At 38.7% G+C, this 10,530-nt stretch overlaps 1 protein-coding gene across 1 annotated transcript; it reads right to left on the bottom strand.

The window, feature by feature from the left end:
• Positions 1–897: 897 nt before the first annotated feature.
• arhgap4a (Rho GTPase activating protein 4a) lies at positions 898–9,246 on the bottom strand. Its single transcript, XM_026368296.1, has 21 exons — positions 9,131–9,246; positions 7,437–7,526; positions 7,047–7,218; positions 6,737–6,899; positions 6,399–6,461; positions 6,194–6,322; positions 5,974–6,102; positions 5,355–5,576; positions 5,170–5,271; positions 4,861–5,040; positions 4,632–4,716; positions 4,403–4,430; positions 4,193–4,292; positions 3,982–4,042; positions 3,733–3,810; positions 3,420–3,548; positions 3,230–3,335; positions 2,672–2,899; positions 2,540–2,595; positions 2,175–2,446; positions 898–1,595 (listed from the first exon to the last, which is right to left on the bottom strand). The coding sequence occupies exons 2-21, from the start codon at positions 7,501–7,503 to the stop codon at positions 1,437–1,439; spliced, it is 2,529 nt and encodes an 842-aa protein (XP_026224081.1). The 5' UTR covers positions 7,504–7,526; positions 9,131–9,246; the 3' UTR covers positions 898–1,436.
• Positions 9,247–10,530: the final 1,284 nt, after the last annotated feature.

Raw genomic sequence — 10,530 nt, 5'->3', positions numbered from 1 at the left:
ACAGAGGATTAAAGATAAAATAATGCATCCATTTGAAATTTAATTTTATGCACGTAACACATCCCATGCAGATAAGGTCAAAAATATAATTTCTCATTAATTTTTATTGAGACAGATTGAACATTAGTAGTAGGCAACATAGCCTTAAACCTTAACCCATAACCCTTAAATATATTTAGCTGAGCAGGCTTTCTATATAGAAAGTAATGAACTTTAGCTGTTAAATGAAAAAGTACACAAGTATGAAGCAGCATTAACTGTAAATACTGAAGTAGTACCTAAAAGGGAAATTCGCACTACTGCTTGTAGATGTGTGTTTTAAAGGAAAGATTGTATTGCTGGCATATTGTTTTATGCCGTATCTGTCTGGCAGTCAGCAATAAATGAGTTAATTTACGTGAAGATTTTAACAACAAAACATCAAACATGTTGTAAGCTGAAGAGTAAGCTGCCAAACATTATATGAAAGTGCAATTGGTTCTTACACATTTTAATTTTATAACCCATGACAGTGACTTGATTCATTTTGTTTCCTAATTTTTGTGCAAGTAAAACACCTAATGTCTTCTTAGACAAATGTATTTATCATATTTTAGATTTTAAAGATGTTTTTTTATATTTATTCTTTCATTAACATAAAATATGAATCCTATACATACATACATACATACATACTTTATGTGTTTTTAACAAAGCCTTTAACTTAGTTCAAAAGTATACACAATATATTCTGGAATACATTTTCTTTTCAGGCAGTGTAAAAGTAATGCGAGAGTCATTTTGTAATTCACTTTTGATATAAACAAAAAATACATTTACCACGTATTACTATATTATCCTATATCTTTGAGCCCTGCACATAATCAAGGCATAAAATAAAAGGAAAGTCACAAGTGAAACATCCTACAGAGCATTTATTACCCCCCTTTTCATACATTAAACAAAAACGTCACAGAAAATATTCAAAATATTTATTTGATATGTAGCCTAGATATACAGCTGAGTCAGATTATTAAATATACAAATTCCTTACAGATATAGTATTCTCAGTTTTCATAACTTTGTGATGATTAGATGAAGATATAATTTGTGCTTGTATTGGATGTTGAAGTGCATGAACTAAAGATTTTATCATCTTATTAATCAGAATAATAATATAAAGTCATTAGTTGCCAACTACTTTCAACACAAAATATATATGTGCATTTCAGTTTCCATCTACAGTTTCCATTTTGTGCTGCAGGTCTGTAGTCACACCAGGAATCTGCTTTACACACTGTGTATGAAAGAGTTGCTGAGACATCTGTGGAAAGACATCAATCACAGGGGCCTCAGAGAAGTGACCGTGCTGTAGGTTGGGATCTCAGTTTTCCAGAAATATATGTGCTGAAAGTTGCTGTCTAAACACATCACACCATCAACTGATGCCAGTGCTCTCAGTCCTGTGTCTCTGCTGCCCTGAACTGTCCTGGGCCTCTCCCCCTGCGATCTTCCCACTTCACTTTACTTTGGGAAGAAGTAGTAGAGGAGGGATCCTGCATTGTCTGCCGTGTGGCGAGCTCCCTGAAGACCGAGTCCATCTGTCGACAGACATCCTGTAAGATATGAAACAATTGTGATGAGGAGGAAAATGAGAAATGCCTTGGTTTCCTGCACTCCCCTTTGTCTGAGAGCATCTAATTATATTTGTCACATAAAAGCCACAATCTAAAAATGTTATTAAAATCATTAGTCAGTTGTTACCACGTTTTAAAAAATGAATTACCAGTGCTCTATAGATACATTTTAGCTCTCAGCTCGAATCGATTTGCCAGCTATTGAAAAAAATATTTGGTTGGTGTTACCTCAAGTATAAAATCAACTTAAACATTTTACTAACACTTCAACTATTGAACCACTTAGGAAATTGATGCAGGACATCTGGACATAAATTACTATATTAGAATCTCGCAAAACCTAATTAATAACTTGAATAACATTTGTAGTGGCAAATGAATTACTAGAAAATGATAAACCCAAACTTTTATTTATAAATCCCCCCCCCCCCCCAAAAAAAAAAACAGTGGTGACTAAATAATTTGTTACAACTTGGGAACGTTTATTGAAAGAGTGCCTTATTAACAGAACCACTAATTTGAACACCAAATTTTCAACAACTTTCAACAAAGACCAACCTTGTCTAGTTTGATGGCAATATCCTCAGAAGAGGAGTGTTCCTGAAGCCTGTAACCAGGAGACGGGACCCGCCGTGGTCTGCACTGCGGCCCAACAGGAATCTGAAGCATCATCCTTCCACCTGAAGTAATGCCACCCCCTGAGATTCCACCTAATAACCTCTTTTGGTCAATGGATCCGCTGCTGTTGGCTCGCGGACGTTCAGCCTTTTTCTGCGTTGCTGTTGCGGAAAAGCTAATGCTGTTGTCAGGAGAGGATCCACTTTCCAACTCTGTTGAACATGACATTGATATATTCTTTTATTTTCTTCACCACCATCACAGGTAAAAAGAAGATAAAATGAACTATGAGTATGAAAACTTACCATCTTTGCTCAGGGTGTAATCTATTTCCACGTCTCCTTCTTCAGCGATAGGCTCACTGTGAAGAAACCACCTCAGATAATCTATATACAACATTCATGTAGAGTTAAAAAAAAAAAAAAAAAAATTCTTACCAGTCATCTTCCTCTAGAGTCATGCATTTCTCATAAACTGGCCCTTGTAGTTCACTCTGGCTTGGGAAGATGCTCTCATGCTGATGGATGATGTTCTTCACCAGTGCATTGATCTGAGACTGCAGTGTGACAACATCATCATCCTGAGACCCTCTGACTAGGCTGGGGCCAAAACACACAGCCAGGTTGTAAGGCTGCATCATGTTCTCGTCACTGTACTCCGACACACTGGAGGCAGAGAAACAAATGATACAGTCCAAGATAGATCATGCTAAAATAAAAAGTTCATAGACACAGCTAAAGTAATACCCAGCACTTATTAGAGACATAGCAAACATGTTCTGATATTTAATTAAATGATACGTTTATAGGCTATTTTTCAGTTTCAGTGTCATTTCTTTTGTTTGGTTTATTTCCCTTTTCTCACCATGTTACTCAACATTTAGCTGTGTCTCCATCTATTATCTCTGCCAAGTCACTGTTGGGCAAATTGTCACTTTGCACTAATAAAGTTAGGTCAGGCTGATTCTGTTATACCCTGCTCACATAAATACTCACTGATGAAGGAATGCAAAGAGATATCTCATGACAATGATAACAGGTTTGGGATAGGAAGAGATGACTGCCTTGAGCTGAGACGCTCTCTCTGCATCATTCTTGATCTCTGAGAGAAGATGATGAAAGGCCGATAAGTACATGCTGAATCTATGCAACATTTTTTGACTTTTCTACATGTACACCCACTTACGAGTATGCTCCAAGAGTTGGCTGGTGCTGTCAAGCGGGAAGAGGGGATTCTCCAGACCTCTGAAGTAGAGCTTCAATACTCCAGCCACAGAGTCCATGTCATATGTTCGTTCAGCCAAGGGATCTTCTCCTGCACCACATTATTAAGGCTCCACAGTGACAATGGCCCATATATATATATATATATAGAATGTATCATACAACACACACACACACACACACACACACACACACACACACACACACACACACACACACACACACACACACACACACACACACACACACACACACACACACACACGTGTGCCTACCTTGCTCGAAGGCATCCCTCAGGTTGTTGATCTCCACCTGAGAACCTGGCACTCTAAATATCCCTTCATGGTGGAGACCTGATGGACAGATTATAGTAATTTCTTAATACTACAAACTAACTTATAACCTTTAGATGCAGGACAAAGTGGACCAAGTGGATTAAGTCTTACAGAACATTTTACTAAAACTACCATATTACTTTTCATGTGTATTGTCTGCTGGTTCACTGTTCTATTATCGACACTCACCATTGAGATTGATATAGCGAATGCAACTTTCCACAACAATTGGAATCTGTTGCCCTGATGCCTGTATGAAACAGATTTACTGATTAATGAACAGAATGTCTGGTACATTATTTTTTACCTGTGTACCATAAGAGAAGACTTAATTGGATACCAATGCTCAGCAATGATAAAAGAGGAAAATGTGGCATAATGTAAGAATTCTGGTAGCTACCTGGATGAAGGACAGCATGTCTCTATTAAAAAGTTTTTGGTTGTGCATCAAATTCGTACTTGAATGATTCTTCCTGACACGCATAGACTTTCCATTGTGTCTGCAGAATAAGATGCCAACGTTATAAAAATATTAACACATATTAACAGCATTTAATGAAGACTACATGCATTGACTTTATAGGAACTCTTAATACATTTATATATCTACCTAGGCTGTTGTCCATTTGATGCCTCAGCTAGGAGGAGACAAAGGGAATTAGAACTAGTTTAACCCAGAACCAGCCATCGAGAGGCCAAGAGAAGAACACTGGCTTAAATAGAAATGTAGTACTTTGCTTGCTGGTAATGAAGGAACAAGAATTTACTGTACAACAATAGCCAACTGTCCTCTAATGACTTTTGTTAGTATTGTGAAGTGAGGAATGCAGAAGTAATACCTTTTTCTACAGCCACTTTAAGCAGGTCATGTTTGGCTTGCAGTTTGGATACTAGGGAACTGCCGATAAGGTATTCTTTTACTCTCTGTAAAACAAATCATGAATCACTGAAGTTACAGTCACTGTCACTTTGGTCATTCAAAGCTCGAATCTAAACACCATCAAAAACCATGTCCACAAACTATGCGAAAACCTTGCTAATAGTATTGGTAAAAAAAGAGAGACTCACAGTGAAGTAGAGGTTTTCTATTTCTTGCAGGTTGGCCCTACGTCTGGCCACACTGGGCCTGACTGTCAGGATTTCAGTGTTGCCCTCCTGAAATGAACCATTGCCGCTGCTGGGCTCCAGATCATCATCACTGATATTCTCCACTAGGGAAGACTGAGCGGCTGACATGCTCTTGCTAGCCTGTAAGATGGAGTTGCAATTGTGTGTAAAAATATTAGAATGTGAGGTAAACTAACAACAGACTTAAAACGCAACGTTAAGTATGTCTTTCTATTAGGAATGCTCCAGTGCTAATGTGATGGACGGTACCTCCTCTGCTTCCTGGGTGACATCCCTCAGTCTGGTCTGTATCTGTTTGAATCTCGTCTCCAGCTCACATCTCAACTCATGTTCTGCACAGACTTCAGAAACCTGCGAAACACAAGGGACGCTAGACCCTGAACATCTCATTATGTGGCATTACCAATATGCCGATTGAAAGACAAACTACACACCTGGTCTCCTTCATGAGGCTGATAAGGGAAACGAAGAGGCATAGCGAAAGTGTTATAGTGGTCCTGGAGGAGGGTGTCTCTGTCGTGGCTCTGGTCCAGTCCAGACACTGCCCCTTGAAGCTGCTGCAGCCTTGTGACGAGATTTTGCTGGGACTGCCATTGACTGGACAGGAAGGCCTGCATCACCCGTCCCAACGAGAGATGGTACCCTACATCTGCACACTGAGGGACACATCAGTGTTTTTGAGACATATTAGTAAAGGTGATTTAGCTGGCACTGCATGTCTAATATCACGTTGTGTGCTAATGTTTTTCGATCGGCTCATTTTGATCGATCTCAATGAGAACCACTAGAAATTCAATTCAATTCAATTTTTATTGTATAGCGCTTTTTACAATTGACATTGTCGATCAAAGCAGCTTTACACAACCAAAGTAACTATGGAAGTTTACAGTGAGTTTGTATGAATCATAATAATCAAAATGTCCCAGAGTCCAACTTTAAAAACTGATGATATATTTCTGAAAGACCCCAGAAATTTGGGAACATCACCTAATATAATAAAAATGTTTGTTTAATTGTACAGGTGTTTACAAAGGAACGAAATGATGGACTCACATCAATGAGAGTGGTGATGTCTTGGAGGTAGTACCTATTCATGGAGGTATTTGCTGCATCCAAGTTTAGGAGGTATTCGTTTCTGGCCTTGCTGCATTTCAGGTATATTTCTTGGACTTTACATTGTCTCTGTAGCACAAACATTTATCAGCAAGCAATTAAAAAGGTGATATAATTGACATGCACGCACATAATACTTGAAAAGAGGTATTTTGTTTACTTTTTCTATCAACCTCTCAAGTTTTTTAGCAGCACTCTGCTTCTGCTTTTCCTCCTGTTTCTCCGCTTCCTTCAGCTTCCCTTCTGCGCAAACATAGTCTGCATGGTACTGGTAGTATGTCCGCCATGCCTGCACAGAGATACATATACCAATGAACTCCTTTCTTGATTTGTAAAACTGAAAATGTGTGTGGTTTTACACTTACAGTCTGTAGCTCTGTGGTAACTTTGAGTAGCCCATCTTGTAGCTGAATGCAAACGTCTTTACTCTAGGGCGTGAGGTATAAGGTGTAAAGATAAAATACCACAAACTGTCATAGCTCAACAACACAATTACCCAAAACAAAATATATTAATGTCAATTGAAAAACAAGGTGAAAAGTCAGAAAAGTAGTAGTATTGCCACCACCAAGTCAATAACATGTACACATTCAGACTTTTCCAAAGAAATATTAATAATGTATAATGTTTGTGTGTATGTTTATGTTTGTGTGTATGTTTATGTTTGTGTGTATGTTTATGTTTATGTCTGGTCAGTCACTACCTTCTTGGCAAGTCGCTGTGTGTACTCTAGACAGTGTGTGAGGGGCTGGATGAGGAAGTTGCTGCAGCTTTCACTTAGTCCATTGTGATCCTTACTTTCTTGGCGAGTCTGAGTCAGCAGAGTCATCCAGACTTTTGCTACTGAGTTACTGCTGGGCTCCTTCCTGAGCACATGTTAAGAAAAAAAGAAAGACAGGGGCACTAACAGTTTCACAACAAAATCCTCACATAAACTGCTTAGCGATACTTCATTTTATGTACTTGCTAGTCCATCATGTGTGTTGATAAAGACAATACAGAATTGCAATTACCTTTTAATCCTGGAAGTGAATTTTTCAGCAAGTTTTTCCAGAGAGCGGGCGTACTCGCTTTCAATCTCACCCCTTCTGCGCAGGTAGTCTGTGAGGTCTTGCAGCTGCTGGCTCTTCTGCTCTAGTTGCAAGTCCAAGACCTTAAGTTGGTCAGTGAGCTGGCAGCGCACCTCTGCAAAACAAGAGTAAATAGCAAGGTAAAAAAAAAAAAAAAAGACACATGAAAGAATATGATTCATTCTGAAAGTCATGTTGGGGGTGAGAAACGAATTTTACAGCGGTTTCTTTTTTCCACAGAAGAAAAAAAAAAAAGCTCATCACAGCCAAGATGTTGTGTGATAAAAAGGGGGAGAGGGTGCTGAAGAAGTTCAAATGAAATGCTTTTTTCACCTTTGATTTGTGTGTCATAGTCCACCATACCGACCTTCTCCTTCCGAGGTTTTACATGGGAAGACATTGTTGCTCCAACTGGGTGGAATTCTGTATAAAGGGTGGAAAAAAAGTTTATTAAATCACTAGATGTATGTCAAAAATCATAATAATCAGCCGCTCTATTACTTTCACCTCTCTTGTAGAATCTGTGTGCTTCACGATCATGCAAGCTATTCTGTTTTTCTTTGCAGGACAAATCAAATCCTCTGATCCGTGTTGCAACCAAGCATGCCTCTCAATAAACTTTCACACTCTTAGTGCAGAAACACCCCCTCCACACACACACACACCATACCAACTTCCTCCAGCCACAGAAAGAGAGAAAAGAACGTGTTCATCTTACTGTAACACATCTCCTCAAACCAGTCACCCTCTGCTTTGCTCTGCTGAACTCCAGGTTAGAAAACTAGCTGGCATGTGCTGCCTGCTGCACCGGTCACGCTGCAGAATTGCATGAGGTGCAAAAATAGCTCCAAGCTACATCGCAGTTACCCTAAAAATAGGGTGAGCCATATTGTATACAACCCTGCAGGGATGAGAGCTTTGCTGAACATTACATGTGGTTTTACACTCATGTTGACTGATGCACTTGATGCATCTTCTGTGTTTTCAACAAAACACAAGCAAATCCAGCTACTTTTGAGTTTGCACCTTTGCAGCATATATCATGTTGTTTAGATGACTGAATGTTCATGAACAAAAGTATATTGTGGTTCAGGCTGAAGAAATTGAGCAAGTTTGTTTAGGACTTGGCTTTAGATGACAGAAACATGGAAAAAGAAAAAAAAAAAAAAAAAACTATTTGGCTTGAGTTTCTTGCAATCAACACCATTTTGTATGACAGGCCTAACTTGCTGTCAGCACCATACATAACCGAAAAAGAATGCACGACTAGAGCATCTTGACGGTTGATAGATGGATCATTTAAACAGTCATTTGATGGGCCTTACACCTTTAAAATAGGTGATTGCTGTCTGCGAAATATGTTTTATTCAGACAACATTTACAGCATCAGAAAGAGGAACAGATTGTTTTCTTGCTGGATCACAGCCCTTTGTACACATCATACACATTCTCTCTCTTTCCCCCCCCCCCTTGACTTCCCCTTTTTCAAAAGTTAAAGATCATTTCTCAGCACTCACAAATGTGCACTCTCTGCTCCTTTCTTTTCTACTGGTACATTTACCAACTGGCCTGTTAAAATTAATGTGCTGCATTACATCAAACCAAACACTCCTGAGACACTCGTGTACAAAGGAGAGCGTTTCATTTTTCCAGAGTCACCCATTTCCATTAGCCATTTCATTTTTTCTCTATGCGATCAGCAGTGTATCGTCACCTCCCATCGTCACAATCTGCTGCAATATTGTTTCCGAGCTTCACTTACAGTATCTTACCCAACTAGTTTTTTCAGTTGCTTTTATAGCCGTGTTGTGTCTCAACAAGTACAAACACAGATCCCGCTTGAATTATGAAACGATAAAAGCCTGATGACTGTGATTGTAGCCACTAATAGCATGACTGAAATAATAAGGCAGAACAATCCTTCCAAAGAGAAGGCACTTTGTAGTTCAAAGACATGTATGGGGATGGATTCATCCAGGTTTGGTTAGAGAAGTGAAGTTTAAACAGAAAAAATATATATATCCTACCTGATGAGGAGCAGTGTTAACAAGTGTCTTCTCCAAAGTGAGGCAACTAAATAATGCCAGTTAATAAACAGTAAGCTCTCAACTGTTTCACCTCCCCCTCACATTGGACACGGAGAGACGTGGGTGGAGTGGAACTCATCTCTCCGACTCTCTCTCTCTCTCTCTCTCTCACATGCACTAACATGCACACACATACACACTGTTCTGTCTTTCTCACTACTCATCTCACTCACACATTCAGTTCGAGGCATCAGTGTGTGACTGTACGAATGTGACAAACGAAAACCTTTTTGAGTCAAGTCCTTTGTGTCTCTGTCCATGCTGCTCCTTCCACTGGAGCTTTTCAGTGCAATCAAACACCAGCTGTTAACACTGATTAGTGCCTCCCCACAGGTTACTCACTGGCTAATAAGTGAAATCAGCTGCCATAGAATTCAGTAGTAAAAGAAAAACCCTGAACACTGTGGGGGTATTCTTGTCACTTCAGAGATGTATTTGGAAAAAAAAAAGAAATGGTGTCAGAAAACTAAAACCATTGGTGCCTTCAAAGCATGAACTATTTATATGAGCTTGATAGCTATAGGCTCGTTTTGATCAGCACCAGTGTTGTCGTCTTCTCTCACTTCTAGCTGAAATGTGTTAAATGGCATGAAGCATGAATGCGTGAAATCGAATTATGGTCAATTTGTGATCAACAGCCTAACTTTCCAAAAGGTCAGTGTGCACAGTTTGCTGTTATCTTTCTGTACTTCTCTTTTGCTCCTGTTTCCTTCCTCTAACAGACACTACTACAATCTTGCGTAATCAACTAAAACCTACATAAAAATACAAAAGACACTGAATTAAGTCTCCATTGAGTCCTAATACATTATTCATGGTTTGCATGTATGAATTTGCAGTTTACAGATAGGCTGATTTAAAACGCCAACATAAATTTCTATTAAAAAGTTTAGATTATAGTAATAAAGAAATGCAAAATCCTTGTTTTTTTATGCCACCACCATTAGTCACCAAAATCAGACATTTTAAAATCCTGCACACACTAATGGAGCTTTCCGAATACCAGCGGGAAGTTGATGACAGTAAATACAAATACAAAAGCAAACCATTTACTAACTGTGTAGATGGTATTATCAAAATTACTATTGAACAAAAAGTGAAATACCAAGAGTATAATTTTAAAGTTTTATTTGCAGCAATTCTGTTAAATAATTATGACCAGGTTGAGACAAATTGAAAAACAATGTTTGCTTTTAGTTCTGACAGTATCAGTGTTTGGGGTAAACACAACATCCACCCACTAAAAATGTTGAGACCTATTATGCATTTTAGTTCAATTTCGACAGCACCCCTAATTGTGTCATTAACCAGGACTTTTGCTCACATTACTGCAAGGAAAA

The sequence above is a fragment of the Anabas testudineus genome, chromosome 7 (genome assembly GCF_900324465.2).
Source record: "Anabas testudineus chromosome 7, fAnaTes1.2, whole genome shotgun sequence".
Lineage (NCBI taxonomy): Eukaryota > Metazoa > Chordata > Actinopteri > Anabantiformes > Anabantidae > Anabas > Anabas testudineus.
The sequence above is the reverse complement of the archived record's forward strand: the minus strand, read 5'-3'. Positions and strand labels throughout refer to the sequence as shown.

What these genes read in the sequence shown, in the direction of transcription:
- arhgap4a (XM_026368296.1), bottom strand. Translation starts at nt 7,503, where the DNA reads ATGTCTTCCCATGTAAAACCTCGGAAGGAGAAGGTCGGTATGGTGGAC. An exon ending in ACATCACCACTCTCATTGAT is followed by an intron (nt 5,577 to 5,973) that starts GTGAGTCCATCA and finishes TGTGTCCCTCAG; the next exon opens with TGTGCAGATGTAGGGTACCA. An exon ending in CTCTTTGCATTCCTTCATCA is followed by an intron (nt 2,900 to 3,229) that starts GTGAGTATTTAT and finishes CTCTGCCTCCAG; the next exon opens with TGTGTCGGAGTACAGTGACG.